We start from the raw sequence: 16,500 nt of genomic DNA on the forward strand, positions 1-16,500 counted from the left end.
TGTGTTTAGAGCCCAATTTGTATGTTTTGCACATGACAGCTGCTGTAGCTTTAATGTTGAAAGATGCAGGCTTTGTAGGATGTGTTAAGAATAAAGCCCTCGACCTTTAGTTTTTGTAACTTAGTCTTTAGAAAATAATATAAAAAAATTGCCATTACTTGCCCAAGCTTTCATTGTTGAAACAGAGATGGACCTAATGGTAGAAACAGAAGCACAAAATCACCCCAACACAGTCCTGTTTATAGCGGTAGGATAATATTACTCGTCTATTCCCGAGATGGATTTTCTGATTTAATAAGCATCTCTGCATTTTGAATCCCACGGAAACACGGCTAATTAACCTTATTACTTAAAGGGGTAAAACATCTCCCCCATCAATAAAATTCCTTGCTTGCCTGTTCAGCAATTATTCACTAAAGAGAGATTACTGTGAAGCTGATAAGAAATTAGATGCTTGTAGTGAAGAAATGAACAACAAATGTGTAGCTTTAGGTATCTGTTTTTGATAGCGTTTCATTAATTAGTACTGTGAGCACTTGCGGGCAGAAATATATATATATATATATATATAAATTAGAGATGGCACGATACCACTTTTTTATGTCCGATACCGATACCGATATCATAAATTTGGATATCTGCCGATACCGATATGAATCCGATATAGTGTTTTTTAATCAACAAAACTGTTTTTTAAAATATCTTGCTGCATTTTGCAAGTCTGCAAGTTCATACTCAAGTTTAAAACAACAACTACACTAAAGCTATTCTGTTATACCTGTATACAAAAAAAATATTTCATAGTTCAGCAATACTGATCAATCTAATAAACTTAGACCTACACCATCCTCCCTATTCTGGTATTTTAAAGAGTACTTAGCGTAAATATTAAGCAACCTAACTAATAGGGTTCCAACTCCCAGCAACAACAAAAATAAAAAAATAAAAAATAGGGAACCACCCCTCACGCGCCACCTCATGATGCTTAATCGACGTAATCAACCTTAATTTGATGCAGTGTGAAAAAAAAATGCACAGAAATCAATTATTTTTCAAGAAATATTAAATAGATTCAACATCTTTCTTCAACAAAATTGCAGACTGCACAGATGGTACCTTCCCAAAGTAAAAAGTACTATAGCTTACTAGGGTATATATTAGACTTAATAGTCACTATATACAGTAATTGACTTCTATTCATTTTACATCAAATTAAAACTTTGGGTGTCAGATAATTATTTATTAAAAGCTCGACATTTTAAATGAGAATAAGAAAGAAAAGTATGTCTTTGTGCCCCCTTTTCCCTGTTCATGCCCTATCGGCCCCCCTGGCTAAACTTTGCTAGATCCGCCCCTGCACAGTTACCAGCGTCAGCTACGTAGAAAAAGATCCTTGAGTAGAAAGTAATATTAAATAAATTCTAACAACAGCTTATCAAGCTTAAACGTGCTGCTGTTGTTCAGCCGCTGGTTTCCTCTTTCTGGTGCAAAGTGGGCCAAAAACAAACAAGAGAGACGGACTCGCGACAGAAAAGCCGATCAGCTGATCATTAAGCAGTTTCATGATTGAAGTAGCAGCCGGAGAGCGAGAGGCAGTCGCTTGTTAAGCTTAACGTGGGAATGCTTTACAAACATTCAGAGATGGACTTACACACTTGCTTTACTTCTCTCGGGGATAACTTTGTCGGAGATGAAATGCCAGGTTGCTAGCGAAGCTCCACATGCTATCCAGACCACCGACAGGTCCCGCATGCCACAGCCGCTCTATCACGTGATGCATACTGCTCCGACTGCTAACGTTCTGAGGTGAGTTACGGCGTGTTGCAAGTTTTGTGAGGTGCTTTCGTGATATTTAATGGATCGGATTACATTTTTTATTTTTCTCCGATATCCGATCCAGTCATTTAGGTCAGTATCGGACCGATACCGATACGTAATATCGGATCGGTCCATCTCTAATATAAATTCAGCCAAGTTTCACATGGAGAAAAAAAATCCTGATCACTGTGATTTCCTGATGTATCTGTTTTCTAGACATAGGGGTGAATTTAATGTTTAGTTTGCAGAGTATGAATTAAATTAGGCAATAATGGAACCTGCATTTTTTGTCAGTTTTTGTACTGTATTATCCTGTCAGAATCTTTAATTTCAGCACAGTCCTATAGGTTACCTCATATCCCTTCTATAGATTAGAAATCCATTCTGTGACTCTTATCTGGCCCGTCGATCAGTGCAAGGTAAACAGATCCATGTGTCAGTGAACCGTTTGACTGACAGCTTGTCACTTTCTCTTTGTCATCAGCGGTGTGTGCTCAGATAGGATCTGCAGGAGGTTGGCTTAAATGTTTTTGATCCAACCAAGAGAAGCCACATTGCCTGTGATGTGCTCCTAAATGGTTGGCCAGTTGAAGCTAAGATAGCGAGCCAACACAAGCTTTAGCTCTGCAGTGGAAAGACAGTGTGAATGAGAAGTTCTTCACCAGTAACCAGGTCAAATTTGTATTGGGGCAGGACAAAAACACAGTTTACTGAATAGGACAAAGGCAGCAGAATATATGAATAAGCAGGGGTAGTTTTAGACATCAAACCCAGCGTCGAGAAATGGTCAGAATGGGGAAAAAGTGATTTAAATGATTTTAACCTCCTAGGACCTGGCATTGACAAATGTGGACATCACATTTTGGGATGTCTAGACCAAAATACTAAATTTTGCTCTACAACGGCCTGATATCCACTTACGAGGACATTTTACTGCCACTGTTCTATTGAAATTTCAAATGAATGTCCTCTTATGTGGATCTCATTTTTCTCAGAGACAAAAATCAGGTAAAAAAAAAAAATTCTGGAAATTCTTTGTTTTTACATTCATCAGGTCCCAAACAGCCCAAATAGCAAAGAGAATTTAAAAATGCATGCCATGTAAGAGTTGGGGTCTTAGGAGGTTAAACATGACATGGCTGTTTGGTGTCTGAGTATTTCAGAATCTGCTGATCTACTACGAATTTTACTGTAAATCATCTTTAGGGTTTACAGAGAATAGTCTAAAAAAGACTAAATCTCTGGGTGAAAATGCCTTCTTGATGTCAGAGGTCAGAGGAAGAATGGTTAGACTGCTTTTAGCTAATAGCCAGGCAACAGCAACTGAAATAACCACATGTTACAATCAAGGTATGCAGAAGAGCTTCAAATAAACAGCATATTTAACCTAGACGCACATGAGCTACAGCATGAGAAGACAACACCTGGTGCTACTCTACTCCTGTCAGCTAAAATCAATCACAAGTTAGGCAAATGAACCTGTCGATATCTGATGACTCCACTGTAGCTTTCACAGTTTCCAAAGCCATCCACTGGGCCAGATTAGTCACATGTTTGATGGTCCCAATTAAAGGCTGTACACAAAGTAGTTACTTTCATGCCATTTATTTGCATGTGCAAGAACTAACTGCACTAGTTCTTGCACTGATGGTAGCTGTATCTCCCGACCTCTGTGCTGCTAGCGCTAGCCTTAAAGTGAGCAGCATACGTGTTCTTTCATATTTTCTTTGTGGGGTTCTTTACAAGTGATGCCTTACTGATATACGTACGAGTTTCAAAAACTGTTTACTCTTCTGTGATGCCATATCAAATTCATATACATATATGATGTATTATGGTGTTCCTTTCCTAGGTGAGCGCCCATATCAGTGTCCTTACTGTGACAAAGCATTTAGCAAGAACGATGGCCTGAAGATGCACATCCGCACACACACTCGTGTAAGTTTTTCCATTTCTTACTGAATTTTTCTTTCCTGTCTTTCCTAGTTTTGTATTGTTCGTTAATACTAACCATTGTACACGAAATGAAGCTGTTATACTCTTGGCTGTCACAGACAAAAGCTGACTGTTGTGGATGAATTATGGCGATGCCCAAAGAGCGGTTTCCAGACCTTTACCTTGTTTGCGTGTATTGTTTTGCCTTTTGTAGTATTTTTATGACTAATTTATGGCTGGCACAAACAAAAGATGTCCTTCTTTATATGTCCCATCCCACATTTTGAGACAATCCCCCCCAATTTTCTCAAATGTGGGACATTCTATAGCACATGCACTTTTCTAAAGTCTGGCTTTTAAGATAAGATAAGATAAGATAAGATAACCTTTATTAGTCCCACACGTGGGAAATTTGTTTTGTCACAGCAGGAAGTGGACAGTGCAAAAGTTATGACGCAAAAATTAGAATACAATAAGAATAAATACAGTACACAGCTGTACAGAATAGAATAAAATAATATACTATATACAGTAGAATAAAATAGAATAAAAATATACAATAAGATAACCTATTTACCTATAAAGGGAAAGCTTTTTACCCCTCAGCTGTCACCCTGTTGGGCAAAAAACAACATAGAAGTTTTAAATTGATACCTTAGGTGTATCAGCTAAAAATGTTAGACATGTTTGAATCTCAATGAACTCAACTTTAAGGTCAGATACAAAGTCTCCTCAAAATCTTGTGAATGCAGCATCTCGAGAAGGAAGTGACCTTGAATTTGGAAGTTTATACTATAGGTGCATCTACTAGGAGGCTGAGGGGTACTACAGACTGCCAGTACTTTTATTATAGTCAGAAAGTTAGTCTGTCTAATGCCACCAAGGAAATGTCCAAATAACCAAAAAAGCTGTGCAGATTTTGTTGAATATCATGGAAACAACAAGTTATTTTTCAGTTTTACACAAGGGAAAGCACTGTGTGAGGAGACTCGGCATATGTGTGTCATAATTGGATACAATTCTTAGATATGGCTCAAAAAAGGTGTGTCAGTCTATGGATACTTTCAAACTGAAACCCAAAAGTGTTATTAAACAGAAAAGCAGCAATAATATATTTGGACTGTCTGGTAAAATGGACAACTTATTGGTTTTTTTAGGTTAGATATGAACATTTCAGACTCTTTCAGCCTTGTTGACGTGTCCAACTTTGTCCCACACAAACAGGGTTTGACGAACATTTTAGTTTGTAGGATCTGGTCACCCTAGATTGTGCAGTTTTATCAGCCTGTTATCAAGTAGTTGATATGTGTGCGTGTGAGTTGTATCTGCATAGTTGATGAATGCAGCTTGCTAACCAAGTTAGCTAGCGGTAAATGATAAATTAGCATTCTAGCCTATAAGGTAACTTAAGTCCAAAACAAAATAAAACCAACATGGCAGCAACCGAATGTTAATTCTGAGAAGCCACCATCTCTATGCCTACCTTTTATACCGTCTATATTTAGTGATACAGTGGAACCCCGACTTATGAATACCCCATTTCCATTTAATGAAAAATTCAAGTTACGAAGGCACTTAACAGCAATATTTCTGCCCGTGTTACGGCAAAATGCCCACGTAACGAAATCCGCTGGCTCTGATTGGCTGAGCCCAGAATGCCTTCCGAATCATGTGACAACCCCTTGGCTTTCGTACTTGCGCTTCGCTGTTCCACTTGAACGAAGTATTGTTGTTTCAGTTAGCAATTAGCCTATAGCCTATCGTTCACTCAAAAGGAGCGATGGGTGCTTCGACTTACAAAAGACCCTCGGGAACGATTTAATTTCGTAAGTCGGGGTTCCACTGTAGTTTTGAAACAGTGGTCGTTTGTCTCAAAGTTGGCCAGAGAAAAATTTCCATGAAAAAGCTGCACTTGGTTGGCCTAGTTAGCACTTGCTGTATATTTTAGTGCTACATCCCAGAGCAAATCTTTTGCCCAACTTCAGAGTTGTGTGGCTCCACGTCCGGCCATCAGACACCTTAACATTCTTTCTTTGCTAGATTTTGGCTACGTTCACACTGCAGGTCTTAATGCTCAATTCCGATTTTTTGATCAAGTCTGATTTTTTTTGTCTGCTTGTTCACGCTACAAATAAAATGCGACAGCAAACGCGCTCTAGTGTGAACGCTCAAAGCGGCCCGCATGCGCAAAAGAAGACGTCACTCACAACGCGCTCTGTTTAGACCCAGAGCAAACAGTATTATTTAACTGATGGCCCTTAATATAAAGACTTTGGACTTTACGTTTCCCAATTTTTGCTTTAAGTTATTTTGTTATTTACATAATAATGTAAATAACCTAATAATTATCCTTATTGCTGTTTTAGAGAGGAGCGGTGCTTCAAAGGATAGTTGGTGATTTCTGTCAGAATCTGCAGATTATACAGTACAAATAAAATGTTCACGTTGTCTTCCCAACAGTTTCACTAACATCTACACGGGATGGCCAGGAAGCGTTCGCGATGTCTTCTCCGGCGCTGATAATTAGCGTCTGTCTTGTGTCAGTGACGTAAAAGACGGATTTAATGCGACATAACCATTCAAACAGCGGTCGCTTTCTAAAACATCGGATATGTATCGGATTCAGTACCGCATACGAAAGTGACCCAGATCGGATTTGAAAATATCGGATTTGTGCCGTTCACACTGTCACACCATGATCGGATATGGGTCGCATAGGATCAAAAAAATCGGATTTGATGCGCTTTCGCCTGCAGTGTGAACGTAGCCTTTGTCAGGCCATTGTCTGCTGCCAGTTAACGCATAATTACACCTCTGTCAGTGGTTTGCCATTCTCCAGAAGACATAATCTTTGCTTGTCTGTCTGTGAGGTTTTTTTTAGGTTCACTGATATTATTAACAAGCCAACCAGGTGGCTGGTACTATTCTTTTTGACCTCAAAAAGTAAATAGATCAGCATATGTGATGTCTGCTTAATAGACATTTGACCTGCCATGCATAATTCAGACGGATTAGATAAAGGATGATAAGACAGTGAATAGGTGCAGACACAGAAAGAGTGAATGGGATGCCGGCTCTGTTCCACGGTTACCTTGAGCGCACACTTTGGGTTTTTCTTTTGTGTACCACTGTGTAAAGTGCAGCGTTTGCATGAAGAATGAATTAACTCTCACACACCTTGCCTAATGCAAGATAGTGTGAGAACTCCGTGTCTAACATATGTGACTTTCCCAGTAAATTTAATTATAAGGCAATAACCACCAGTTTCATAATTTGTCCAGTAAGGCCTATGGATAAAAAGGCAGCAGTGGTGTAGTGAAGACAGGAGAGAGAATTGGAAAAATAATGCTTGCACTTTGCTTTGAACACATTCAGAGATTTTTTTTTTACTTCATTATAAACAGACACAGCTGTTTGAGGATGTAGAAAATTCATAACAAGCATTTGTTTTATGGTGTGAACATGTAATTGCAAAATGAGGCCATGTTTGGGATGGAGAAAAGAAAAGGTAGGCTTCCCTCTAAATGTCATGAGGTCATTTCCTGTGCTGGGACACGGCTCATTTTCCTGCGTCATTTCTCAACCCACTAAAGTTCTCTGCCAAAGCGACACTTTCCATGCGCTCTTTGTAACCATCTGGATGTGTGCGTTAGTGTCACTTTTGACGAATGAGACCTAATATGCGTTTCATCATAGACTTCCATCATCAGTTTATACAACTCTGACTGTGACAATCGAAGCCTGTCAGCATAGTTAATTTCAAAGATTTGTTCTTCTTTAATGCTGTCCAGAGCACATCGCTCTGTTACACTGTGCCGATAATGAAGGTAACCTGCCCAGGTTGCTGTGACTCCGTAAGAACATGCAGGTATGATTTTGTAGCGTGCAGCTGATTAAACTGACTGATGTTTTGTTCCCAGCGTCCCAGATCTGCCTTCGCTCACAGCGCTCGGAGAAATGGGCTGAACAGTTACACACAGCAGAGGCAGATGAAGTCACTGTTGAGAAAAATTAATGTCATTTGGCTGAAAGAGCTGCAGCTCACTGTTAATGTACAGATGATGTGAGATGGATGTGACTGGAGATTGTGTGATTTGTGTTTATACCGCAAACCACATCATCTGCAAACCAAAATGGAACACGTCTGATGACGATATTTTGGAAGTTAAAGGATTTTTAAAACAATTTTGATCTTCAATGAAAACTGATATGGCTGTTTGTTCTGTGGTTACAGAAACACTAGCCAGTCATCTTTCAGCCATATGGAATAGAATTTCCAATTCCCCAGTTTCCTATTTTCTAAATGCTAATGCTTTATATGTAAGTTTAATAAGACTAATGTGTCACACTAAGGTTTACTCATGAAATTAGCCCCTTTCACTTTTTCCCAAAAGGCAAAAGCTTTACCTGATTCATGCGTGAGTCTCAGAGGTGATCTATTATGCCTTTCTTTAGTTTCTGTTAATATGTATTGTGCCAGTGTGGATGCTCATACTAAACATGGCCAAGTTTCAAAAAGTGAGGTCTGTAAATGTACAGTTAATTAATGTGAGAAATACAGTACATTAAAAAAATAGATAGAATTAAAAATGAATAAAATTAAATGGAGTTGAGTTAAAACTGTTTGTTTAAGATAGCGGATGACCTGAGTGGGTGCATCAAGCTCAATTAGTCATTCATTCATACACGCATTCATCCATCCACTAACAGTGCCGGTCTCAACCTTTCTCTCCTTGGACATCTCCTCCAGCTCATCCAGGAGCTACACTCAGGCACTCTCAAGCCAGCTAAGAGATATAATTTCTCCAGCGTGTCCTGGTTCTGAATTATTTATCTTTCGGATTCATCTTCCATTCAAAAGATAAATAAAGAATAACTTTAATAATTAATCATGCAAAGCTACTCTAGTAGAGATCAAGAAAAAGCTAGAGCTATGCTTGTCATTTTGATAATGTCACCACCTTTATAATTAAAACAATTTTAAGTTAAACCACAAAATGAACGATGTTGAATACATTCAGTTTCTCCTTGTTTTCTGGGCAACATCTTAATCAAGTCAGTTTTTGCACATTAACTCAAAGCTGACACTGCACCTTTGCAAATTTTTTGGACCGACTAATATTGATTAAAGCCATAATATCATAAAGACCTGGGTGAGATTTCTTGTTTTTGGCATTTCACTGTGAACCACAATAATACAATCTTGTTGTGGTTCTAGACAAAAAAGGACAGCGCATGTTTGCACAAAAGAACACGGCACTCCATCCAGTATTTGTTAAGATATTCCGTTCTCGATCAAAGGAGAGAAAAAAAACAACCAAGCAGACAGACTGGCAGACTGACACAGCCTGGAGCCGTGCTGCTAGCATGTCTGAAAACCATTCAAACCTACAATGGGCTGTTTGTTGATATCTGGTTGGAGCCTGAAGCCTAATAGAGTACAACAACGTGCCGTTGGCATGCTGCTTTACAAATACCAGCTTTTCAAATGTCATACGAGAAGATGTGCTCTGTCGGAGTAATTAAACGAGACTCCATCCTTGCATGTATAGATGTGCACATTTTTGGAGAGTGGTCAGATCCAGAAGAATGGCCAGGTCAGATGTCAAAGGGGGAACAGCTGCTGAACAGTGAAGGCCACCAGGTACAGATGTTCAATGTTACCGGGGTCGTAGTGATGCATTCTGGGTACACCACATCACCTAAGTCCATCCATGTGTTTCGGGACCTTTGAACACTGACCTTTTCAGTCTTTCATAGAAGAACCCTCCTCCCCTGATGGAAAAAGAAGTGAACTTGTTATGGCTGCAGGTTTAAGTGGAAATTTGCATCACACTGATCAAGACAGAGTTTGTTTCCTTGAGACGGCGGTCTCTCGCCCACACACACACACACACACACACACACACACACACAGATCCAGCTTTATCGTCCCTTTTATTCAGTCACATTCACACAAACTGTTGCATACTTAAAGCCGCTCATGCAGTGGACCTGATCTTTACCTCCTTTTGTGTCCTGTGTCATTGGGCGCTCCTTGCCCCGCCCACATGATAGTGCCTTTCCCAGGACCCTAACTTCCTGCATTCACCCTGTTCCCATGACAACTAAGCTTTAAATGGGTAGAGTCGCTGCTATCAGCCAGACTCGTCAAAAACAGCTTTCCAAAGAGTGACACTGGGAAACAGCTCCTCGCTATCTACATGCGTCTTACTTCTCTTCAAGTCTTTTAGGTGTCACCGCCGTTTCCCCTCGAAGTGGGGAGCACACGCCTACCGTTCGACTGTACATACACACACAGGCATACTTGGGAGATTTTTGTGAACACACCCACTGTGATATAGCAGCTTTGACTGACAGTGAGACAGGCCTCCGAAAGGCATAGAGGAAATGTTCTTCGGTAAACCGATGAGGTGTGGAGACGCAGGAGTGATATTCTACAGCCCCAGAGTGCCAGTGCACTGATACGCGTTCAAAGAGATTTTCTCTCCTTTGTTTTCCTTTCTCTTTTGAGGAATCCATGTGTTTTTGATGGCCTCTATGGTGCTCATTTCCTCTCTACTGCAGGCACTGTACAATCTTTCATTTCATATCTTCATAAACGCACAGGGAGACCGCTGTGGTGTGAAGTGAGAAAACATCAGTGCGTGAAGGTGAATGTATGTGTTTCCACATCTTATTGTGTTTTCCACTGTGCTGTGCATGCCTGTTTGTACATATGTCTGTCATTACACTTTTCCCTCCAGATTTTGTCCATATGTGACCAAAGCTGGTGAATTATTGTTTAATGTATTTTTCTGCTGTACACTGACAGACAAAGTGCCCTCTTTAAATTTGTGCCTTTGTGTGTTTTTCACTGCAGGAGAAGCCGTATAAATGCAGCGAGTGCAACAAGGCCTTCAGTCAGAAACGAGGACTGGACGAGCACATGAGGACTCACACAGGAGAGAAGCCTTTTCAATGTGATGTGAGTGCGCAGCTCTGTGGAACACTGCAACTGCCTAAAATATATAAATTGACTCAGTAAATTAATTATAGCTATAAATGTGCCTAAAGAATTAAAAGAAAAATAAATTCAACTAATTATTCATCATTTATTTCAACTTTGTGTCTATTGGTTGACTGATGCGAGCATCACAACAGAAATGGAAAATTAATAAAAATAAATACAAAGGAAATTTACTCAAAAAGAAAATAAATGGGGGAGTTATTACAACATTTATTTTCCCAAAAAACAAGTTAAACCAGAAATATCAATTTATGTCATATCTAATTCTTAATTTAATTACATTTTAAACAATTTATTGGTCTTTTTAAAAAAATTTGGCGGTTTTGGTCCTCCGTACCATCAACCACTGTCTGTTCTTTCTTGTTTTGCTGGCATAGGGCCAGATGTGTGGAAGAGTTGGGGCTCAGTTAGAGGCAGATAGCGATCTTTCTTCTTTAGAGGGGCCCAGTGGGCTGATTCACATAAACACATTTAGAGGATCAGAGGGAGAAATTACTCTCTGCTTATAATGCTGCAGGAGTAATAATTATTCTCAGAGATTGAGGAGAGAACACGCGACAGAATTTGTTTTTAGTGTTTGGAAAAATTTTCTCCCTGCTTTTGTTTTTGTCCAATTTTGTGTTTTCTGTTTTTCATTTATAAAGCCACAACTGTCCTGGAAGTTGAACTCGCCGAACTATGGTGCTGGCTAAACAATACAGGGGTCTGGGTTGCAGGACACCTTTAAACATTATTAACATTGCGATTGCTTTTTTATTCCCAAGCAACGGTTTACAGACTTTGAAAAGAAAGTTATTTTGTTGGAGCTTTTTCTGTTGATTTGACCTGGTCACAGAGACACTCATTCATGTAAGCCGCTTCTGCTAGTCATAACAGTCCAATCTGTACACACAGATGCTACACATATTTTTTTGGTTTAGTGTGACTAACACTTTCCAAGAACATCATTATCTCTCATGTCTATCGTGAATAAATATACATAAGTCTCTTTGAAATCACAGAAAAAGAGATGTTATTTAAAACTTGCCTAATAATTGTGAGGTTTTCAAGGGATTTCAGTATGAAAAGCAGTTACTGTTTCTTGTTTATTCGTCAGTACACAACAAACAGGAGCTGAAAATGCCTTTTTTCAAAATTAGGAATGTAACTCTGAAAGCGAAATCATGACACAAATCTTCACCGACTCATCAAGCAGGTCCATTTTCCCATGTGACAACTCCCTTAACTCCCTATTTTCTTTGCTTTCATTACCTTCATATTACCTTCACAATGGAGCCATCAATATGACATTGATGTATTAAAAAGTGCAGCAACTTGGTACATAAATATAAACATACATAAAACAGTAAGAGGATTAGGTGACAGAGACATATCAGTAGGATCATGTGACAGCCACGGCAGAGAAACAAAGGGGTTGCGTCACTGCTTCAGCAAGCGTCAGCAAATCATTCATCCATCCATCCACAGTTGTGGTCTGAAGTTTCCATACACTCATCACGAGCCTGAATGTCATGTTAATTTGGGGCTTTTAATGACTTCTTTGAACTGTGCTTTCTCCAGGGTGGAATGATTATACAGCATATATTTTTAATTACTAAAAAACAAATTTGAATTTATTGGGGATTTTAATTAATCCACACAGGGTCAAAAGTATAGATACACACTGCAATATATACATACATCCCCCCTAATATTTGGTTAAATGCCCTTTAGCAAGACAGTTTTGTTAGCCATTAACAAACTTCTGGCAGAATTTTGGTTGGATATTTGACCACTAAGTCATTTAAGCTGGCTGTATCCTGGGTGAATTTGGTGGTGGTCAGCGGCAGAGGCCTGTCTGACCCCCACCTGCCAAAAATGGCTACAGGGATATGAAATGAGAAACAGTAAGAATTAGTAACCTGCATTATATAATAAAGATAAACCATGGCATGTTTTCATGTTGCTTACACTAGTTTTCCATGTGGAGTTGATAATGCATATTTAAATCATTCTAGTCTTGTGAAATATGAATGTTTATTTCTTATGCAAATTTATTTTAGCCTAAAGTTCAACAAAAACATGGCCTGTTACAGTAGACCCTAAAAATGCTACCATTGGGCTCAAGTTGAAGCAAATATTGAGCAAACTTATGCTATGTATAAAGAAAATAAAACAACACAATCACAGGAAATACAGGAAAAAGCTCAACACTAAGAAATAAGGTGAGTGATCTAACTAAAAAGAGACACTGACTAAAACTGCTACAAAACCAAAACTATGATAATAATACGACTCGCATGGATTTTCCCTGTGCTGAAAGTCTTCAAGGCAAAAGCTCAGAAGATTTCAAACTGATGCAACTTCTGTTATCCCGTTTTTGTTGACTTTTGATGTGGACGCTGAAGTCACGCAGAGTACTTTAAGCTCGTAACTGTAGATTCCAAGCATGTCTTATTCAAACAAAGCTTAAAGCACCAGTCTGGATTCCTAAATTATCATTTGAGCTTTAACACGCCACTAATCCTCATTGAATTCTAAAACAGCATATGCGCCCATATTCACTGAGAATCATCTACAGTTGTCGTTTGAGGACACACAATCAGTATCCCATTCATCTCCGGTGAAGCATCACTGGAACGTGTCTCTCGGCAACATCAAGCGTTCATCTGGATCCTTTTCCCCAGCTTTGGAAGAAATAATTCAACATATAAACTATTAGAAATAATAGAAATAACATGTGGATTTTATTTTGGGGTGGATTTTGAGTCAGACAAAGAGATCACACAGTCCCAGGAACATTTTCCAGACGAGCTGGAGGGGTTCTGAATGCAGCGTCTGTCAAACCAGCATTAATATGTTGTCGAAGCATCAAGCAACATCTGGGATACCATGAGAAGTGGAGGCCCCTCTCTCTCTCTCATCAGCTGCTGTCCTTCTTTCACTTTGCGAAATTGAAAATATTTTTCCTGACACAGCAGCAGATTTATAGATTGCTGGAGCAACATAAATGACAACATGATAGCGCATCAATGAAAATGTGGAAGTCCACCTGATAAACTATTGGAATGGTATTATGTGATGGTTCTGCTGTTTTCATTCATAGCTTCTATATTTGCCGTTCACCCACAGATGTAAGCTGTCTGTGAGATTTTCTGAATGTAATTCATAGCGCTGACGTTCTTCGCAGATGGAGCGAGGAGGACACATGCTGCGATTCTCCAAGCTGTATGTTAAACTGCAGCTGAACGCCAGCCATTGGCAGATTATCCTGATTGATAGAGGGCCCTGAAGTCATTTGTACAGTGTAAAATGCCTCATTTAAGATGGATGTTAAGTTGCGTGCATCCCCCCTCCCCCTGCTACCAGTGTGGAGAAAAGAGACGTTTCTGTTGCCAAGTGCGTGTCCCATTTTTGTTGCACCGAGGCTCTACAGTGAGCAGATATTGCCAGATTTAAATAAAGTGTGTTTAAATAGTGTAATTATGACTCCTATAATCCTCTATTTGTTGTTTTCTGTAGGTCTGCGACCTTTCATTCAGCTTGAAGAAGATGCTCAGCAGGCACAAGCTGACGCACAACCCCAACCGACCGATGGCAGAGTGCCAGCTGTGCCACAAGAAGTTCACCAGGAACGACTACCTCAAAGTCCATATGGAGAATGTCCACGGGGAAACGGAGAGTTAGAGCCAATTAAGGAAGCACTGGCTAAAAACGAGATCTTATTCTTCAGATAAACTTAAGTCTTGTGCTTTAAGATGATATGCAGATAGAAAGATAGCAGAAATGTTGCTAATAATGATACATGCATGTAGGACATGGAAAAGATTAAGGCGAGTATTTCAAAATTGAAACACTGACTGTGTATTTGTACTTTCTTTCGGTCATACTGTTTCCATATTGTTTTTGGAGATCTGAACAAACAGAATCCCAGATATGTTTGATCTGCCTCCGGAGCCTCTGTGTCTGCTCCGGTCTTTCTGAACTCTAACCAGTGTTACTGTACATACTGCCACAACATGACCCATTCCACTGTTCTCTGAATACCTTACTGTACAGTTGTGGCCAGTTGCCAAATGATGAAGACAAGTTGTGACCAAAAACTTTTCTGTGCACTTTAGTTTTATCTGTACACTTTCTACATATTTTCCTGTTGGGAGGCTAAACCCTTTTGTTCAGGAGGCAAAACAAAGCATGGGTCTCAAGGGCAGAAAAATAAAGCCAGCGAAGTGACAAAAACTGCAGGCCTCGGCTAAAATTGTTTAGCTAAATGGAGCCACTAAACTAGATTCTGACCATATTTGTGGTGTTGGTGCTGTTTTGAGTATTTGAATACATTTATCTGACAAATTTCACAGCCTGGTCTGTGGCAGAGAAGTGTATTTCACTTTTGGTGAGTAAAATCTAGTAGTTTATTAATTTATCGATATCCATAATCTATGGATTTGAATGTCAACTTAACACTTTAGTCTTTCACCCAAATATTGTCGTTTTTGGCTCCAAAAAATAACAAACTCTAGTAGCCATAATGGTGAATTACAGGCCTTAAAACAGGACAATGATTGGTGTCAAGATGTCCATGTCAGTTGTTTTTTATGCAGACTTTCTATTGAGCTTTATGGTTCCTATAGCAACACAGAGCACAGGCCAGAAGTCTTATTTAAATTAATAAACACAAAAAATTCATTCATTCACTTCATGTTTTACTGATTTAAATGGAAGATTATATGTAAAGATGAAAATACAAGGCACAGGTCCAAACCTGTTCAGATGTACTGTACTTTTTAGAAGCATGCTATAGCATTATGAGTTCTGAAAATGCCTAGAAAATCTGAAATAGGTCCTAAATAGTTTTTACACAATAGCTGTAAACATATTGCTATTGCATCTTTCTTGAAATCTGTTTTTGGATGAATGTGTTGGGTGTGACCTTCATCTTTACCTTGAGGAATGGGTTGAGCAGTTCCTTCGTTTCCCACACCTTGTTGTATGAAAACCAGCGGTGCTTAAAGCCTGTTAGCATACCTGTGTCACAGATTCTGGACAAATGTTTCCCAAATCTGGGGCAAATAAAAAATGCAAAGTACTGTTTCTGTTGATTCTGGTAATGATTTGTAGAGTATGGTTTCATATAAATGTCCCAAGGGTTTTGTGCCTTAAAATATGTGTTTACATTGTTCTTTTTTAAATCATTGTTCAAACCAGAACTTCATGCATTTCAATAAAAGTGCACTTCTTTTCTGTTTTTTCCATCTACTTCCATTTGCTCCTTCAATTACTCCCCATTTGATTAATGCCCATTTTCCAGCAGTTTATTCTGAGACTGTGAATTGTCACTTCACACCTTTGTATTTTAAAATGTATAAAACCTCATCACCTATGAAACATCCATTTCCTCTACTCTTTGTAATTATGTGTTTGTAGATTGTTGACATTAAGGTGGGGGTGGGTACAAGGAAAAAGAGGCTTTGAGAGTTGATTAAAAGTGTTCAGTTCTCGTTGTTAATCTATCCCCTAGTCTTAGGTTGGCAGTCTGCTGGGAGTGAAGGCTAATTAAGGCTTTTTTTTTTCCCTTTCTGAAGCCACAGTCACCACTTGCCTGATCTGTAAAACCACACACTAAAGAGTGCCTCTGATGGTTTCTCTCTGTGGATGTAGGGACTCTTTCTCACATCTGTCCTTGTGCAGAGGCTATCTGGTATCCCAGGATATGACTGTGAGAATCGTACTGAAGTGGGAGAGCTGTGTGTCTTATTCAA

At 39.2% G+C, this 16,500-nt stretch overlaps 1 protein-coding gene across 2 annotated transcripts in view; it reads left to right on the plus strand.

The window, feature by feature from the left end:
- prdm5 (PR domain containing 5) overlaps nt 1–16,115 on the plus strand; it is a 44,067-nt gene extending 27,952 nt beyond the window's left edge. The window contains exons 14-16 of one of the 2 annotated variants that reach the window (XM_085264591.1): nt 3,671–3,756; nt 10,616–10,720; nt 14,264–16,115. In XM_085264591.1, the coding sequence (XP_085120717.1) occupies nt 3,671–3,756; nt 10,616–10,720; nt 14,264–14,428 (356 nt within the window). In that variant the 3' untranslated portion in view covers nt 14,429–16,115. The remainder of the gene's footprint in view (nt 1–3,670; nt 3,757–10,615; nt 10,721–14,263) is intronic. The other variant, XR_014890707.1, reaches the window with a different exon arrangement.
- Nucleotides 16,116–16,500: the final 385 nt, after the last annotated feature.

This window comes from Mchenga conophoros, linkage group LG23, assembly GCF_057382185.1.
Source record: "Mchenga conophoros isolate Kocher_MC1m ecotype Shallow Benthic linkage group LG23, M_conophoros_male_GT1.1, whole genome shotgun sequence".
Classification (NCBI taxonomy): domain Eukaryota; kingdom Metazoa; phylum Chordata; class Actinopteri; order Cichliformes; family Cichlidae; genus Mchenga; species Mchenga conophoros.